This window comes from Hyperolius riggenbachi, chromosome 7 (genome assembly GCF_040937935.1).
Source record: "Hyperolius riggenbachi isolate aHypRig1 chromosome 7, aHypRig1.pri, whole genome shotgun sequence".
Taxonomy (NCBI): domain Eukaryota; kingdom Metazoa; phylum Chordata; class Amphibia; order Anura; family Hyperoliidae; genus Hyperolius; species Hyperolius riggenbachi.
The window spans coordinates 213,303,268-213,323,813 of NC_090652.1; the positions used below are offsets into that span (position 1 = coordinate 213,303,268).

At 44.8% G+C, this 20,546-nt stretch overlaps 1 protein-coding gene across 1 annotated transcript in view; it reads left to right on the forward strand.

The window, feature by feature from the left end:
• The window catches only part of LOC137524809 (aldehyde oxidase 1-like), a 198,592-nt gene that overhangs the window by 147,462 nt on the left and 30,584 nt on the right, over positions 1 to 20,546 (forward strand). Inside the window, exons 26-28 of the mRNA XM_068245134.1 lie at positions 2,285 to 2,512; positions 8,839 to 8,934; positions 9,974 to 10,102. Coding sequence (XP_068101235.1) covers positions 2,285 to 2,512; positions 8,839 to 8,934; positions 9,974 to 10,102 — 453 coding nt within the window. The remainder of the gene's footprint in view (positions 1 to 2,284; positions 2,513 to 8,838; positions 8,935 to 9,973; positions 10,103 to 20,546) is intronic.

Below are 20,546 nucleotides of genomic sequence, written 5' to 3' on the forward strand. Positions count from 1 at the left end.
TGTATAAATATGATGCTTGAAAAGTGACATTCCAAATGAGACAGTGTTGGTTTTTTTTTCAAACTCTATATAAATAGGCCAGGGGTGTAACTATGGGGGGGGGGGGGGGTGGCTAGAGCTATAAGTGGGCCCCAATTTCTGCTTTACTCCCTCTGATAAAGGGGTCTATCCTCCAGATCAGGTGTGTTTCTGACTACACTTGTTATCGGTGTTATGATTACAATATCCACACTTGTTTTATGACCCTTGCAAGATGGCTTCCCAGACTGTGAGGGTCAGAAGGAGATGGTAAGGGAAGAGGTGTGACTATGGGAGACCCATCACTTTTACTGGGGGGCCCTATGATTTACAGTTACGCCCCTGAAATGGGCCTATTATTACCTTAGGGAATGTGTGTAATGCTCAGGGCTCTTTTACACTGCGTGTTTGTGCTGAGTTATGCGATGCAATTTTTTATCTCTAATGCGATTTGCAAAACTCAATTAACAGTTTACAATAGAAATCACAGGTCCTATTTTAAATGTGGAAACACGTGCTTGTTGTATTTTCCCTGCGATTCCCTCAGCCTGAACGAATCACCTGATATTGTTCCATCACCGACCCTGTATGTGCCAAAACCAATTCCAGGTACAACCCCCATTGTACTTGGTGAACAAATCTCATTCTGAAAATCATAGTGCAAAATCGCAAGCGTAATTGCATTGTGTATTGCAGTGTGGAGATGGCCCGAATATCAGATTTTGTGTTTGCGAATGCATACTTCCTCAAAAGTTCAAGTTCGCGCAAACCGGGCGAACCGCCATAGACTTCAATGGGCAGGCGAATTTTAAAACATACAGGGACTATTTCTGGCTACAAAAGTTATGGAAAAGTTGTTTCAAGGGGTCTAACACCTGGAGGGGGGCATGGCGGAGTGAGATACATGCCAAAAGCCCCTCAGAAAATTACGTATTTGACGCAGAGTAGGGTACAATCAGTACGAGAGGCTCCCTCTCTGGACAGCTTTAAAAAAAGGCTAAAAACTCACCTCTTTTCCCTAGCCTTTGAGACTGCATAATGCAGGGTCACAGCGCTTTGAGTCCCCAGGGAGAAAAGCGCTATATAAATATTATTGTTATTGTTATTGTTATAATCCCTAAAGGGCAGAAATCACATTGCATTCCTAAATTGGGGGCATAAAGTGCTTTAAAACATCTTGCATGTGTATACATTGATCAGGTAGTGTAAGTAGTGTACTGCTTCACACTGGCTGACCAAACTCACTGTTTAACACACTGCAAACAGCTGTTTGTGCTGTTGTGCTGGTGCGCACGTTGGCGAGAGTGCAGGAGATGGCAGTTTAACAGCCCAATCACAAATACGATCACAAATACAGTTGCAAGCTAAGCACAGCTTATGATAGACAGTGTCCTGGCTTGTAATAGATAGAAGAGTAGAACAGCACGGCTCACAAGTGACTGTGGCCTGGCCTGTATGGAGTGTGTAACCCACACAGACAGATATCCTATAGTATGTTCAATCACAAATACAGTTGCAAGCTAAGCACAGCTTATGATATACAGTGTGCTGGCTTGCAATAGATAGAAGAGTAGAACAGCACGGCTCACAAGTGACTGTGGCCTGGCCTGTATGGAGTGTGTAACCCACACAGACAGATATCCTATAGTATGTTCATTCACAAATACCGTTGAGCAATATGAGCCCTCAAAAAGGCTTTTGTTTTGGGGTGCATTCAGCAATACAGAGAATCGCCAAGCTAACTGTCCCTGTCTCTGCAGCAACTTGTCCCTTCCACTCACTACAGCAGCAGCCGGAGACTGAGAACATGGGCGGCGCTGCTATGTTTTTATAGGTGGGGCGGGGGTCCGTGGGGGGAGTGCAGCCTAATTGGCTGCCATGTGTCTGCTGACTGTGATGTAGGGGGCCAAATTTTAGCCCAATGACGAGGTATAGGGGGCGGATCAAATGCGTTCACGTCCCGCCGCAAACGTGAACAGTTGAATTTCGCGCGAACTACCCGCCCGGCTAACAATTCAGCCCATCTCTATTGCAGTGTAAAGAGTCCTCAGAAGCATTTTCTACTCAGATTAACTGGGTAGAAGTACTTTAAATTTAATGGAGATCAGTAAACAATGAGCAAACCCTAAAATTATCTCAAGGCCACGCCGTAATAGGTATTAATACAATATAGGGTTAACTACTTTTTAAAAGGTGAATTTGAAAATGAGAAAAAAAAGCCTGCACAATAATTTTTCTAACTTGTATTTTTGACTGCACATTTTAGGTCAGGGAGATCAACATGTACAGGAATATCATTACAGAACCTTACAAGCAGAAGTTTGACACCACTAACTTGACAAGATGTTGGGAGAGCTGCTTGGAGAACTCTGCATACCACACCAGGAGGGAAGCCATAAGGCAATTCAACAAGCGGAACAAGTGGACTAAACGGGGCATTGCACTGATCCCCCTAAAATTTCCTGTTGCCTTTTGTATCGCCTTCCAGAATCAAGTAAATACTGAGTTTAACCAAATGGGGACCGATGTAGTACGAATCTACGTCCAGCAGGTGGTGCTGCTGCCTTGACCTGACGTAGATTCAATGTTGTTTCTAACGAAGCGTCCCGCCGCGATCGTGCTCACCTGAGAAGGGAGATTAAGCTGTCATATGACAGCTGACATCTCCCCTCAGTGATCAGGAGCCATTGCGTATGGATCCTGATCACATGATCACTACGATTGCCGGTGGATCGTAGTGATCACTTCTACAGCAGCGGTGATGGGGGGGGGGGGGGGGGAGGGAGAAGAGGATCCACTCACCTTCCTGACGAACCCCCTCCTCTCTGCTCTGGCCGGCATCCTCGCTCGCCCTGACGTGTCGGGTCTCGGCTTGATGACGTCATCAAGCCGCGACTCGGAACTTAACGTCAGTGCGAGTTAGGGATGCCGACCAGAGCGGAGGGGTCTACAGCCGCTCATCGCTGGAGCCTGGGAGGTGAGTAAAGGCTTTGGGTACACCTGGCTACAAAGGGGGCACCAATGGCTAGCTATCTATACTGGGATCCAGTTGCCTGATGCCCCGAAATGCCCCCCCCGCATGTAGAATGTCCTGGCCCTTGGGGCCCTTTTCCACTAGCAATCGATTGCGATTCAGCTAATTTTTTCCGCCGATTGCGATTTTGCTATGCAATGCACTTGCATAACAAAATTGCGGTAAAAATCGATCTGAGCCGCGATCGCGTTTTAGTAAAAATTGAATCGCGATAGTGGAAATTACCTACCGTGATTCCTATGTTATTTAGCAAACCCTAGCGATTTAAAAATCGCTAGCAATTTGCGATTTTGCGATTCAGCATTGCAATCGCCGCAAGTAGAAAAGGGCCCTTAGGGTAGTTAGGCAGCTGGTCCCCAAAGGTTTAATGTACACTTCTCAAAATTAATATACAGAACAATAATATCCTGGTCAGAGTTTGGCATATATTTTTGCACTAACTTAGATAGCACTATACAGGCCATAGGTCAGTTGTCTTCAGCCACCCCCAATGTGTAGCCCCAAATACTGCAGCCCCATCTTCCATCTGCAGTCTGTCTATTCCATTCCCATTCCCTCCTCCATGTGCAGCCATTGCCATTATGGCCTTAGTGAACAATTTCTAGCTATTGGACTGGCATTCCCTGCTTGTAGTGCAGTAGTTGCTGTCATGCTGAGCTATATAATTAGCAGTAGCTTCTGTTTCCACCTTTCGATCTTGGTGTCATTCTGCACATGGTAGCATTATTTTAGGTGTCTTTCCAGATTTGAACAATGTGCTTTGCTTCTGATGGAATAAAGCTGGTTTCAATGTCTAACCGAGGTACAGCAATATGAAAAGTCACAGTTTTATGGTGCCCATACACGATACAATAAAAACGTTTGATTTTCCCGTTTATTCGATCTAAATGATCGAATCGAATGAAAGTTGAAAATATATTTTTATAGATCAAGAAATTCCTACAGTCAAGGATGAATTTATACTTTGTGTGCCCCTAGACGGCTATACCAAGTATATTGTGCCTCCCCTTTCATGTGCAGCAGCGCCCCTCCCATTCCAAGCATAGCCCCCTCTTCCATGTGTATCATCCATGCACTACAGCCCCTTTCTTTCATAACCAACACCCATGAGCATTAGTTTCCCTTTTGCATGTGTTACTCTCCATTTTTAGCCTCCACTTTCATTTGTTGCAACCACTCTTGGCTGCAGCTGCCCAAGGCCCGGGCCTTTGAGGCCTTTCCAGAAATCCGGCCCTGTCTACAGTATTATTATCATTATTTATATATGTCAAGTCATGACACTCCATGCAGATAGTATCCTGGCTGTGATTCAAACCTGGAACAGACTGTGCCCTCATTAACTACAGGGAGGACCGTTTATATGGAAACACCTTAATAAAATGGGAATGGTTGGTGATATTAACTTCCTGTTTGTGGCACATTAGCATATGTGAGGGGAGAAACGTTTCAAGATGGGTGCTGACCATGGTGGCCATTTTGAAGTCGGCCATTTTGAATCCAACTTTTGTTTTTTCAATAGGAAGAGGGTCATGTGACACATCAAACTGATTGGGAATTTCACATTACACTAAAACCAAGCACAACATTGTTTTTCTTATGAAATTCCCAATTAGTTTGATGCGTCACATGACCCTCTTCCTATTGTAAAAACAAAAGTTGATTCAAAATGGCCGACTTCAAAATGGCCACCATGGTCACCACCCATCTTGAAAAGTTTGCCCCCTCACATATTCTAATGTGTCACAAGCAGGAACTTAATATCACCAACCATTCCCATTTTATTAAGGTGTATCCATATAAATGGCCCACCCTGTACATTCCTTCTCCCTTCAACTTTTCTTTGCCCTTTGGTCAATCTTACCATCCTTTGTATTATTAACTATTAGTAACAATTGTGACAGCTGATACCATAAAAGGCATGGAATGAAACAGCAATAATGAACTTTTGTGGAACAAAACAACAAAACTTAAAGAGGTTAAAGCTGTTGTTACATACTTACATACATACATAGTTATTTGGGTTGAAAAAGACATACGTCCATCGAGTTCAACCAGAAAATAAAGTACAACACCAGCCTGCTCCCTCACATACCCCTGATGATCCAGAAGAAGGCGAAAAACTCTTACAAGGCATGGTCCGGGTAAATAAAAAACAAATATGCTTGGTAAAAGTATCGGATTGGCCTTGAAATCTGCTTTGTGTAATCCCCTACCTGTGCAGTGTTCAGGCTGATAGAAGCAGGGCTGTACGATGAGCCAATACATAAAGTGCGATGAACCTCACTAAAGCATACATGTCAAACTGGCCCTCAGAGCCATTACATTTGGCCCTAAAGTGGTTTCCCCACTTTGCATTATGTTTGGCCCACTCTGGACCACCAGGGCAGCTATTGGAGATGAAGCCCTAGAACACCAGGAAAGCCATATGGGGGAGTTGGGGGGAAAGCACTAAACACCAGGGAACTGTATATGGCAAGGTGGGGACCTCTAGACAACAGAGAACTGTATAGGGGAGGGTGAGGGGTTGAAGGGGGACCATTAGACACATGGGAACTTTATAAGGGAGGAAGGTGGCCAGCAGACATTGAGTTTGGCCCAGTGTACAATTTCGGCCCACTTTGTATTTGAGATTGAAACCCCTGGTCTAAAGCATTAAACACAGCATAAAACTAATAGCTAAAAACATATTACTGGAAGGGTTAATACCCAAACTTTTCGCTTCATAAGATTGCCGTTGCCATAACAAAATGATAAGATTGTGGTGAGGTGTACTTAGCTGTGTAAAAAATGCAGAAAGGCTGGTTCACACTCAGGCGTCTCTGGGGAGCTTTTCAGTGCTCTGCTGATTGCCGGCTGTGACTAATGTATCCCTATAGGATCATTCTCACTGCAGTATTTGCGATTTGCACAAATCGCAACTGTGATGCATGCAGCAATTTGCCTACGACTGCAATGTGATTCTTGTTCTCTTGAATGGGAATCCCAAATCGCGGCAAAATTTCTTGCCGCACCGGGTGATTACGATTTCTGTTTTGTGCTCCAAGCAGGGCCTGATTTCTGGAAAGGCCACAAAGGCCCAGGTCTTGTGCTGCTGCAGTCCAAGGGGGTACCTGAACATGAATAGAGGTTGCTACATATGAAAGAAAAGGCTGCAAATGGGGAACAAGGGAAAGTGATGCTCAAGAGAGCTGTTCATGAAAGGAAGGGGCTGCTGTGCATGGTGTTACACATGGAAGAGGGGCTGCACATGTAATGGGAGGGGGCTGCTGTTCATGGATTTTACACATGAAAGAGGGGCTGCACATGGAATGGGAGGGGGATGCTGTACATGGATGGTACACAAGAAAGAGCGGCTGCACATGAAATGGGAGGGGGGCTGCTGTACATGGATGTTACACATGGAAGAGGGGCTGCACATGGAATGGGAGGGGGCTACTGTTCATGGATGTTACACATGGAAGAGGGGGCTGCACATAGAATGGGAGGGGGCTGCAGTACATGGATGACACATATGGAAGAGGGGGCTGCACATAGAATGGGAGGGGGCTGCTGTACATGGATGTTACACATGGAAGAGGGGGCTTCACATAGAATGGGAGGGAGCTGCAGTACATGGATGACACACATGGAAGAGACGGCTTCACATAGAATGGGAGGGGGCTGCTGTACATGGATGTTACACATGGAAAAGGGGGCTGCACATAGAATGGGAGGGGGCTGCTGTACATGGATGTTACACATGGAAGAGGGGGCTTCACATAGAATGGGAGGGGGCTGCTGTACATGGATGACACACATGGAAGAGGGGGCTGCACATAGAATGGGATGGACTGCTGTACATGGATGTTACACATGGAAGAGGGGCTGCACATAGAATGGGAGGGGGCTGCAGTACATGGATGACACACATGGAAGATGGGGCTGCACATGGAATAGGAGGGGGCTGCTGTACATGGATGTTACACATGGAAGAGGGGCTGCACATAGAATGAGAGGGGGCTGCTGTACATGGATGTTACACATGGAAGTGGGGCTGCGCATGGAATGGAAGGAGGCTGCTGTTCATGGATGTTACACATGGAAGAGGGGGCTGCACATGGAATGGGAGGGGGATGCTGTACATGGATGGCACACATGGAAGCGGGGACTGCACATGGAATGGGAGGGGGATGCTGTACATGGATGGCACACATGGAAGGGGGGGCTGCACATGGAATGGGAGGGGGATGCTGTACATGGATGGCACACATAGAAAGGGGGGCTGCACATGGAATGGGAGGGGGATGCTGTACATGGATGGCACACATGGAAGAGCGGCTGCACATGAAATGGGAGGGGGGCTGCTGTACATGGATGTTACACATGGAAGGGGGGGCTGCACATGGAATAGGAGGGGGATGCAGTAGATGGATGGCACACATGGAAGACCTGGCTGCACATGGAATGGGAAGGGGCTGCTGTACGAGGATGTTACACATGGAATAGGGGATGCACATGGAATGGGAGGGGGCTGCTGTACATGGATGTTACACATGGAAGACGGGGCTGCACATGGAATGGGAGGGGGCTGCTGTACATGGATGGCACACATGGAAGAGTGGGCTGCACATGGAATGGGAGGGGGCTGCTGTACATAGATGGCAAACATGGAAGAGGGGGCTGCACATGGAATGGGGGGGGGCTGCTGTACATGGATGGCACACATGGAAGAGGGGGCTGCACATGGAATGGCAGGAGCGCTAGAAAAGAAAAGAGAGACATAACATAATTAGCCTATAGGCACAAAACAAATAAATTCGGCCTTGCCTCCAAGTGTGAAACAGTCGAAAAAGTTTCTTCAGGGGGAAGAAGAGAGCTTTCTCTCGTTTTTTTGCTCAGTAATTACAAAACAATAAGATACCAGTAATTTCTTTACTTTTGTCCAAACCTTAAAGAGTAACTGTTAGCCCCAAAAATGAAATTTAAATCTCTATTGCAATGTTTTATTTACTTTTTAAGGCAGCCAAAAAGGCAATGCAGAAGTTAAAAATCAATCTAATTTTTTTACTATGTAGCCTTTTCCCCTGGACGCAAAGCCGCATAACAGATACTGCTGAGCATGCAGAGCATGCCCATGTCTGCCCGACCCCCCTCTCCCCCCCAGGACCAGGTGCCGATATATTTTCACCCCAAACAGCTGACACGGAGAGAGAGCGGGAGCGGAGTACATCTACACACTTCCAGCGCCGGCACCGCAGAGCAGCCGCCGCCGAATCACATGTGAGAGAGATGCACGGCGGCGGCTGCTCTGCGGTGGCGGCGCTGGAAGTGTGTAGATGTACTCGGCTCCCGCTCTCTCTCCGTGTCAGCTGTTTGGGGTGAAAATATATCGGCACCTGGTCCTGGGGGGGAGAGGGGGGTCGGGCAGACATGGGCATGCTCTGCATGCTCAGCAGTATCTGTTATGCGGCTTTGCGTCCAGGGGAAAAGGCTACATAGTAAAAAAATTAGATTGATTTTTAACTTCTGCATTGCCTTTTTGGCTGCCTTAAAAAGTAAATAAAACGTTGCAATAGAGATTTAAATTTCATTTTTGGGGCTAATAGTTACTCTTTAAGGTCATTTTACACTAGATGCGGGGCAGAGGTGCTATTTAGAAAAAACACACCGGAGCCGACAATTCGTACCTTGCATATATTTTTGAGCAGAGAGGAAGTTCTGAGTTCAGGTCCGCTTTAACTCTGTTTTATTAATATATTTATATAATGTTAACAGACTGTATTGTACTTTATTTTCATTGACAACAGGCAGCTGCATTAGTTAATATCTACTGCGATGGGTCAGTGCTGGTGTCACATGGAGGCACTGAGATGGGACAAGGCATTCATACCAAAATAACTCAGGTAACTAAATATGCATTCACCTATATAACAGTGGTACAGCTGTAAAGGCTGGGGTCCCAGTGTGAGATGACCACGCCCTCGTGTGGCTTAGTGATTGAGTTACCAGATGTAGGGTCATCTTGCCCCTCAGTTTCATGGCCAGGCCCCCCTCTGTTGACAGAAACAGGACTTTTTAAAAAAAAGGGTGGGGTCACACACTTTTTGTTCCTGCTTTATACAGTGCTGAATCCATCACATGGAAGATGTGGCTGTTGAGTAAGTTAGTTCAACCAGCAGCAGTACATAGTGTACAGTCTCATACACTAAGGTAAGCCTCTACCTGCAATGGTGGCAGTGCTCACCTGCCAAACAGCAGTAAAAGGGAACCTGAAGTGAGAGGGATAGTTATTTCCTTTTAAACAATACCAGTTGCCTGGCTGGCCTACTTATCTTTTTGGCTGTAGCTTGAATCAAACACCTGAAACAAGCATGCAGCTAATCCAGTCAGATTCAGTCAGAAACATATGATTTGCATGCTCGTTCAGGGTCTATGGTAAAACGTATTAGAGGCAGAGGATGAGCAGGACAGCTAGGCAATTTGCATTGTTTTTTGTTTTGTTTTTAAATCCTATTTTATTGATTTTTAAACAAACAATCATACATTATGAGTATTTATAGAGGTATAAAGGTAAGAAAGTGTTAAGATTATAAACAGGTCATTTTTCAGCAGTCTTATCTCTAATAAGGGCTAGGCCCTCCCCCGCAATTTGCATTGTTAAAAAGGAAATGCATCAGCCTCCATATTCCTTTCACTTCAGGTGTGCTTTAAGTCTTCTGTGTAAATGCATTTGCTGTAAGATGTTTTTTTCATTTTTTTTCTGATTTTATTGAACACCCCTTAATGTTAATTATATCTTAACACTCCCATGAATCTTCCAATATCACTTACAAAGACCTGCTACTATTCAAACAAGTTAATCATTGGACAAGCTTGCAAATTGTTGTTGAGTCTGAGGAAAATCAAGAGTAACTCAATATTACTTTCTTTTATGAAATGCAGATTGCCAGTCGTGCACTGGGAATTCCTTTGTCATACATCCATATCTGTGAAACCAGCATCTCCATCGTCCCCAACACTATTGCCACTGCTGCTACCGTGGGAACAGATGTAAATGGGATGGCCGTGAAGGTATTTTGTCATAAAGTTCTTGTAGTCAGCAGTTTTAAGAAGTGATGTACAACATTCAGATATTAACAGAACTGTTTGAACATGCCATAGTAGCTAAAGGCAGATTGCAAACCCTACCACTTACCCACCATCAGTAAATTATGTCTCCTGTTTCTTCCCTATTCCTTCACATTATAAACTTGCAAGGACAGGGCTCTCTTGCTTTTTTGTGTCTTTAAAATTGCTATACCATGCTACATTTGTCTCTGATGTCATCCAATGCTGTATTATGTATCATCTGTATTTTTATGTACAACATGTTTGTACAGTGTCATGGAACATGTAAGCACTTTATACATCAATAATAATAATATGGAAATCTTACAATTCTCTATCTTATACAGTTACAGTATATGACACTGACAATTTCCTCAATGTTTTTTAAAAAAAGAACATGACTTACTCCAAAGGCTACAAACTAATAATGTCCCTACAATACTTCATGGCCATTTTTAGAGGTGGAAGGCAGTTAAAAACTAACTATAACAAGTAACTTGTCTATATATCGTATCTAAACTTTAGATAGTTTACACAACAAATCTAGCTGCAAACAGCTTTAATAGAATATGATTCTTTCTTCTTGTGATACAATGACAGCAGCCATGTTGTTTGTAAACATTACACAGAGGCAGGCTTATCTGTATCTTGAGCAAAAAAACCTAATCCTCCCTCCTCCCCTCTGCCTCTGAAATCTCTGGCTAGTAATACCTCCCTCTCCTCCTGTACAGACTGAGCTCCCATAAGTCCTTGCTACTGTCTGAAAGTGCCTTGGCTCTCTGAAAACCTGTGGGCGTGCCTTGATTAGTTTATAGGGAATTACAGTATTAAAACAAAAACAAAAAAGTATTTGACTTGAGGAATGCCTTATAAACAATAGGAAAGTGTGAGAATCTGCTTAGCTGCCTGTGCAAACAGGCAGCTTTTTGACCACTGTTCAGGTCTGCATTCTGCAGGTCTCTTTAAGAGAGACCTTTTGTCAGTTCTACAGCTTGCTGCAGAGGAATTTGCATACGTTTATCATGCAAATTGCCTAGCCACATCCATTATGGGCTTGCTCTATACGTACTATGTGTTTCCCACAAGGCTTGGCTGGTCATAAGGACTCCTTCCTGTGAAACACTCCTGGAGGAGTGTCAGCCATGCTCTTTGTTTGAAGATCAGCTTAGAGTTATTCCTGGAACTTGCACTAGGCAGGTTTCCCTAGTGCAGTTAGGATTGTTTATCTGTTTTGTTTGTCTGTTGCGATTGTCCGGTCCCAGCGACAGGAAATCGTTCTATGTGTCTGGGTGCTAACCGCAACAGCGGTTGTTGCTGGTAGCCCCTTCTGATCTGTTTCCCTGGATCGTGCTAGCCTCTTTGCGCTAGTGCTGTGGATCCTTCTGTTCTGCTACTCTGTACCTGGATCGCACTGGCATCCTGCGCTAGTGCTGTGGATCCTTCTGTTCTGTCTTCCTGGATCGCGCTAGCCACTTTCGCTAGTGCTGTGGATCCTTCTGTTCTGTCTGTCTGAATCGCACTTGCCCTAGCGTTAGTGGCAGTGGATTCCTCTGGTCTGGATCTTGGAGCTAACCTCGGCTGCGGTCGCTGCTGGTTACTCCTTCTGTTTGTCGTGTGCTTGGATCACACTGCTCTGACAGCAAGAGCAGTGGATCTTTCTGATACCTGGTTCGCACTGGCTCTGACGGTAAGAGCAGTGGTTCCTGTTTGATCGATTCTCGTTGTCTGTCTGTTTGCGTGCGCTTGCTGGTGCCTGCGGTAAGGCAACCGTGTAGCAAGCGCGTTTGTGTGGTGTCTGTCTTGTCTTGGTTAGTTAGGCGTGCTTGTCTCTATTGTGCTTATCACGTGGAGACCGCGCACGAACGCGTGCACTGTTGCAAATGAGTGCGGTGTTCGCCTTCAGTTAGCGTTTGTTATTTTCCTTGTTATTCTCATTGTATTATTTGCTGTGCCTTTGCTAACCTCGTATTCTGTTCTGATCTGCCTTGTGTCACGTCTGGCGATCGCACCTCTCGCGATCGCGTTCCTATTTCATATCTGCTGTTGTGTGTGCACTGTCGCGGGGTGGCGACTAGGTTGGCGCACACACATACAACCTGTCCCTTTGCTCGTTCTCATTCACAATCGCCTCTCTTGCGATTGCGTTCTGCGCTTTGTACAATTCCTGTCTGGCATTTGTGGAGGTACAGAGGATTGGTTCCTCTGCACTCCCCAGCGCCATCTGCCGACAGGAATTTCCCTCTACGGGTGCGTAGCACCTTTTGCTGGGTTCCTGCAATTATACGCTTGTGGAGGATTTCCGCCGTATCAGCGCACGCGTTGTGCGCTGATCACGGAGAAAGTTCCACAATCGTTACAGTATGACCAGCAGCCCAACCCAAAACCCCAGTGTAGACGGAATTTCTGATTTGTACGATTTTGTGGAGTTTGGGTCCTGTGTCTTTAAGAGCTTTAAAAGGTTAACTCAGAGACCAAAGCGGAATTTCTTTCCGAATGTGTGAGGTTTTGTCTGAATCCCACCTTTCAGATTACTGATCCGTCCACATCGGCTCTTCAGTTTGCCTATGTGCTCTTAAAAGGCGATTTGTTCACCTGGGCGTATGATGTGCTAAAAAACAATTCTTGGAATGATAATCTGTATCAGTTTCTTGCAGTGATATTCTCTCACTGGTTTAAAATGCCTGGCTTACCACCTGCTCTGATTAAATGTGTAGCTGCTGATAAGTCAGCTGATCTTTCCCTTCCATACAAAACTTTTCAGTATGACAATCAGTTCAATGTGTGTGTTGCCACTTCAGGTTATAAACAGCAGACATGCAAAGTGGCTAAAAAGAGAAAAACTGCCTTCCCGCTCTTTCTCAATGCCCCTCCTCCGAGACACTTGGACATTCTGACGAGCTAAATACCGCCCTCTAATTTGCCCGCCTCGCTGCTGCTTATTTCTAGCAAGTTGGACTCCCCAACCCCCGATGCTACAATAGTAACGGGTCTACCCCACCAGCTGATGAAGCTGAAGTTGAGAACCCCCTCTGTTGGCTGTACTCCGCTCTCGGCGGAAACATTTTTTCCTCCCAACTCCTGATGTCTCCCTTATCTCCCCACTCCCCCAGCTCTTGTCTGTATGTAACCGCATGTAATGTTCGCCACCATGTATTATGCTGACACACCATCCACAAAGGCTGTGCTGCTCTGGCCCTCTTTCCTTACTGGCTTTTACTCAAAAACCAGGCTGTGATCATAGATATCCACACATTCTATGGTTTACTAAACGCTTTAAGCGAAACATAGGCCCCGGAGAGTCAAGGTGACTCTTCTCTTTAGTCTAAGCATGCGGACTATTCCACGTTCAGCCCCCCATTCATCCCTCCGGGATAAATGTAGAGAAAAAAGGAAGGGAAGGGAACAAAACTACACTTTTCCTTTCTTATCTTCCTTCCTCATATTTATCGTCCTCGCTTTCCCTTTGAGTTCATTAGATACGGCTGCATATACGAGCCCACCTCTGGTGATTTCACAGGGAACTCTATTACTCATAACTCCCGCTAGAGGCCGCCAGAGCACCACAAATCTCCTGCAGCACAGGATTAACACTGCTAGACAGAATCTTATTACCCTTGTCATTGGAGTCAATGTTTCTATACACCTAAAATGTTCTGCTTCCAACAGTAGTATGTTTGCAAATACGATTTGTACTACCATTAGATAGCTGACCTCCTCACCCGCTTATCCCACTCATTGTTATATGATTGTAGGTCATAATATATGAATGCCTTACAAACTTAGAGATCTTGTTATAACCTAAGGATGACGTTATATTCAGATGAGACCACTATATTTAAAACACTAAGTCGCATATGATTTCAATGTGTCTAGAATCCTGATATCCTTCCCTTTTCCCACATGTTATCTTATCTCCTCCCCCTTCCTACTCGAAACCAAATCCTTTTGCACCTCTGGAAACCTCTATCTGAAAGGGTAACACTTTCTTAGGCATTATACTGAATATGTTGTTGTCTTCGGTCCCTACTAATACGATCTATAAACCACACAGCATACAATGCAAACAACTACACCATGCTTACTTAGCTTACTGTAGCCTCCCAGAAGGCTGTCAACTCCACTTCCCTCCCCCCCCCCCCCCCCCTCTCCTCCTACCCTTTTGCCTATACCCCGGTATCTCCGACAAGAGACTCCGTCACTGGGCTCCCTTACCCCCGCCCCATCCCCCCCTTTCCCATTTAGAAGCTTTAATTTGTTCAGACTGCTTAGACCTCCTATAGGTCTTGAACCAAATTAAGATCGCCCCGTGCTCCCCTCATGCTGTCCTCCAACTCCCCTATGGGATATCTGATCCCTAGAGGGAACCCAACACCTAGCCACCATTTGGTGCCTACGTACTTTACTAAGGGTAACTCTGATATGAGTTCAATACCCTTTACAGCGTTTTCCCTGTTGCTCTCTCTTTCACCTCTTCTTTTTCCCCTGTTTCTTCCCCTCTCTACTCTACTCCTTGGGGCGAGGAGTGATACTCAGCCACCCACACTCAAACCACCATGACCTCTCTAATCAAGCTAGCATCTATTAATGCTCAGGGTCTCAACTCCTCCCTTAAAAGAACCAAAGCATTTCAATACTTCAAGAGACTTAATATCGATATAATATGTATACAAGAGTCCCACTTCATTGCGGGCAAAGAACCAAAATTTTCTCATAAAGACTACAAACAGGTGTATTTTGCAAGCGCTCCTATTAAAAAAAGAGGAGTTTTTATAGCTTTCAGGAACTCTACCAATTTCACCCTCTCAAAGTCAATTATAGACCCAGAGGGAAGGTACCTCTTATTGATAGGTAAAGCTCAAGATGTTCTCGTCTCCATCATGACATATTACGCCCCTAACGACAAAAAAGCGCTATTTTTATCCCACATCCTCCAAGTCCTCGCCACGCATGGTAAGGGATTGCTGTTTGTAGCGGGAGACACCAACCACTGCCTGAACCCATTTTGGGACAAGCAACCCTCAGGAACTCCTGCTTCAGGTACATCGCAGAAACAAACCACCTCCATCAAATCATCATTTTAGTCTCTTGATCTAATTGATGTCTGGAGAGAGATGAACCCCCTTAGGAAAGGCTTCACCTTCTACTCCAATCCCCACTCATCCTTTTCCCGCATAGACCATTGTTGGGTCACTTCCTCTTCCCTACCCTTAGTCAGGTCCGCAGTCATTCACCCCACCCCATGGTCGGATCACGACATGAACATCGTGATCCTCTCATCTCTGATCCAACGCCCCACTGGATTCCGTTGGACCATGAACCAATACCTCCTCACTAATGACGAAACGATCCAACAAATTAAAACCAAACTAACTGAATACTTTGAATTAAATACCCCTACAGAAGAGATTACAGATCTCACTATCTGGGAAGCCCACAAAGTGGTTATTAGAGGAGTCCTGATCCAGTTGGCTTCTAGACATAAAAAAGAAAAACAACAATCACTCCGTAAATTGGAATTAGCTTATCAGGAAAAGTATACTAATTTCCAGAGCAACCCCACCCCCGACAACAAAAGCGACCTACTAAGAGCCGAAGCGGCTCTCAACTTAAGTTTAACTGACTCCGCTGAGAAACAACTCTCTAACACTAAATTAAATTTTTTCCTAAAAAGCAATAAGCCCGACACGCTCTTAGCCAGGCGTCTCCGACAAACTGACCCGTTGTACAAACCCATTACATTGCGAAAATGTCAAAGTGAAACCACCTCCAACCCAAACACCATAGTTGACATATTTCTTCAACAATTAGAAAAACTATATAATTCTCCAGACCTCTCTTCTCCTAGTCGACTACTAAATTTTATATCTGAAATACCCCTTCCTGAAATGCCTGTCGGCTTCAAAGAACTAATGGACCGAGAAATCTCTCTAGCTGAAGTCCAATTAGCAATTAAACAACTCAAACTGAATAAACAGCCAGGACCAGATGGCTTCAAAGCCCTTTACTATAAAAAGCTGAGTACCATTCTAGCACCTAAACTAGTTTGCGCTTTTAACAGCATCCTGAAAGGTTCTAAGCTTCACCCAGATTCAATCACTGCCTCTATTAGTATGATCCCAAAACCCAAGGCAAACAGCCTACTCTGGTCCAATTATAGACCGATCTCACTCCTGAACGTAGACGTCAAGCTTTTAGCCAAAATCCTTGCCACACGCCTCAACACCGAAATCTCATCATTCATACATAATGACCAGGTAGGCTTTATGCCGCACAGGCAGGCAGGAGACAACGTGAGACGCCTTATTCACATCATCCACCACGCCCATACAACCCAAATACCCTCTATGCTCCTTTCCCTGGATATTACAAAAGCTTTCGACACAGTGTCTTGGAACTACCTATTCACAATACTTAAAAAATGGGGCTTCGGTGATCATTTTATCACATGGATACAAGCTCTATACTCTACCCCATTAGCTTTTGAACACTACAATGGATTCCGCTCCCCCTCCTTTAAAATCACTAGAGGTACCCGCCAAGGCTGCCCCCTATCCCCTCTCCTTTTCGCTCTCGCAATAGAGCCGCTAGCTATCCAAATTAGGAACTCATCAGAGATTTGCGGAATACCATTAGGGAAAAGAGAATTTAAGGTCAACCTCTTTGCAGATGACCTAGTTCTCTGTATTTCCCGCCCCACAAAATCCCTCCTCGCCCTTAATAAACTCTTAGCAGCCTTTGGAACCGTCTCAGGTCTGCAAGTTAATCCAGATAAATCGAAAGCGTTGAACATTTCGTTGCCACACAGACTTATGCAGGCTCTGCAAGACGCCTTCGAATTTCAATGGGATCAACACAAACTTCCCTACCTAGGCATTTTCCTTACAAGCACTTACGACACTCTGTTCCGCCATAACTACCCCACGTTGGCTAAAGAGTTACTTCAACTCTTAGAATGCTGGAAACGATATTCCATCTCTTGGATGGGCCGCATCACGGCAATAAAAATGTCATTTCTCCCAAAACTCCTCTATGCCTTCCGTATGCTTCCAATCCCACTACCAACTTCCTTCCTAAACAATATACAGAGCAAGGTTAACCATTTTATCTGGGGCTCTAAAAAGCCAAGATTCCGTAATGCACACTTATACCGCCTGAGATGTGATGGAGGACTTGGAGTTCCTAATTTAAAATATTACTATAAGGCAGCACAAATCTCTCCACTAATCCTCTGGCAACTAGACACTGACAGGCCCTCATGGGTAGATATTGAAGAAATTTTGGTTAGCCCAATAAAACCCCCTAACCTCCTCTGGATTACCTCTACTGATAGACATACCATCACTAATCCAATAATTAAGCACTCTCTATCGGTCTCGGACAGCTGCAAATATTCTGGGAACTTATTGTCCCCCCATAGGCCTTTAGCCTCCTTTCTAGGGAATCCTTCCTTCCCAGCAGCCTTAAACTCCCCAGCCAGCTTTCGTTGGTGGGCTAACTCCCACCTCACTACAGTTTACGCTCTCTCCTCAGATACAGGTATGAAGTCCTTAGCTTCCCTAAGAGAACATACGCAGCTCCCACACACTGAAAGATTTCGTTATTTGCAAATCTCACACTTCGTTAAATCTCACCTCAGATACACGGACTCCCCATTAACTAGAACCCCATTTGAACATATGTGTGCCACTGACCCGCTCTCCCCAGGTGCTATATCCTCTATATATCAGGCACTATCTCATGCACAATCTAAACATAAACCCAAATATGTAGTCGACTGGGAGAAAGACTTGGATACCTTATTAGACCCCGAAGACCTCTCAGATATTTGGACCAATATCCCCAAAATCTCAATTAATGCAGACTTAGTAGAGGTTAACTACAAGCTCCTCTTCCGATGGTATATGGTCCCCGCCCGAGTAGCCAAATTTAACAACGCTACATCCCCGAATTGCTTCAGGGGCTGTAATGCCTTGGGCACTCAAGCCCACACCTGGTGGAAATGCCCTAAAGTCCGCCGGCTCTGGCTAAGAGTGTGTACTTGGGCCTCCTCTTTGGTTAACCAACCATTTCCTAGAGACCCTATCCACACCTTATTGGGCCTCCCATATCCAAACCTCACCAAACCACAAAACGCTCTAGTAAACTATATTTTTACTGCAACCAAACTAACGATAGCTGCAGCATGGAACTCTAGTCTCCTATCTTTCGACCTAGTAAAAAACAGGTTAAGCCGTATCCTTTTTTTCGAAAAACTACGTGCCCGGTTGGAAGACAACATGACTAGATTCAACAAAATCTGGTCCTCCTTCATAGAATACCTATTGGGTTCTGACTGCAGTGCCATGATTAGAAATCTCTAATTTCCCTGAGCAACTTTAGTCTCCACTGTCTTGGCTGGTTTGAAACTGCCTAACCTCCTCGTCCCAACAACACTATCTCTTGTCCTATACTCACCTCTTTTCTCCTCCTTTCCTAGTCTGTCGACAGATAAGCTCATCTGATATCCACCCCTGCCTCCGCTGGGAGACAGGTAACGTTAGCTATGAATTGCACTAGAGTGAAATAAGCTCTTGCTCAGCCATATTTTGGTTCCATGAGTGAGCGAGAGATATTTTGCCATAATTAAAATTCAGTAGCTCCCCCCTTTAGGTAGCAATATTAGAAATGTGTTAAGTGACCACGTTCTCCTGATTACCTCATGTATACTTACCTAAGACACTCCTGAATCTTGTTCACCGTTGCATTCTCTATCTTTTACAACTGTTGTTAGAATTAAGTTTCGTACATGATTGTGTAATATGTTGTAATTTGCTATTACGTCAATGCTTACACAGTCTGTACTGACATGTTTACCTTTTGCCTTAAAAAATTCAATAAAAAAGATTGAAACAAAAAAAAAAAAAAAAGAGAAAAACTAAAAAACGCAAGCATCGGAATAAAACACTCCCTATTGATGTTTACAATGATGTTGTTCCGTCTCCGGCTTTTTTGCCCCAATCCAAAGCTTATGTGGATCCTACTATAGGTAGGATCGCACACTATATTAAAGCAGTTAAAAAATCTGTTCTTGTTCCTGATCTCTACCCATATGGAGATTATCTAGATACTGGCTTGTTTGAACCTCCATTTGCTTCCTGGGATGTTGGGGCCTTGCTGGAGGAATTCGATTTTGATTGGAAAGCCTTTTGCGATTTTTACATCGCAAAAAGCGAGGATAACTTGAATGATTGTCTCGATTCTATGTACCTTTTGATTGAGTCCGATGAATGTGACGAGGGTTATGTGGATCTGGTGATTTATGTGTGGCAGACGATTTTGGATGAGTTGCACACACACCAACCAATTGATTCCAATAAAGAGACATCGTTGTCGGATGATTGGTCCTGCCTTTCTAGGGTAAAGCATGAGAGTCTTGACTTTGTGCAATCTGAAATGAATGAGTGTGCCGCTGTGGTTGATTCCTGTGCGAATCCTGAAGGATTCTCTCCTGACAGTGTGCAGTTTGAATCTGTGCGATCTGATGCCTGTTTCTCGGATGTTCCTGCAGATTGTGATCGGCATGAGTCTGCCGGTTTTCTCAAGAATGTGTGGGATCCTTTGTCATTTACAAACAGATCTTTGAGATCTTCCGTCTGTGACCCTGCTATGGGGAAAATTTCTCGACTATGCAGCGTCAAAAGTAAAATTAATATGCCTAATAAAGTTTATCCTATTGATGTCGCTATTTCTTCTGCTAACGAGTCTCTGTCTCACCCTGTTCACACCTGTAAGGGCCCGTTGCCTGGTGACAGTTGCTCCAGTGTTTCTGTCCTGAACACCTTACAGTCTGCTCTGCAGATCACGGAGGTTTGCGCTATGGAAGCGTCAGTTTCACAACCTAAAGTGATTTTTGATTCGCAGGTTTTGCGTTCTGATTCCTCGGATTCGATATCGTTAGCCGAATCTAAGAGTGAGACAGCGCTTCGATTTTGTGACTCTGATGCTGAACCTTCTTTGCCTTGTTCAGAGACGCTTTCTCTGAACCTGCCCTGTACCATGAATGAAAACATGTTTTCCTTTCACACTGACGTTTGTGAGCCCCTATCTTGCTCTGAGGGAAGTGCTGATTCTGCACCCTGTACTCTGGATGAGTCAATGTGGCCTTGCTTAGAATCCCCTGCAGTGTCCCTAGAGGCTCGTCTAGGTATTGCCACTATACTCACCTGTTTTTCTGCAGTTTTGGAGTTACAAGCTAGTTTGACTGCCACATAGAATTCTGGGTACAGTGAGAATGAAGTTAGGGAGTCAGTGTGAGTTCCAGTAAATATTCCTGTACATCCCGCTAATTATGATGAAGTTCAGTCTCAGGTTATGGTGGAACCATTCCTGGGACATCTGCCCTGTTCACAAAATAAAGTTCCAGTTTTGC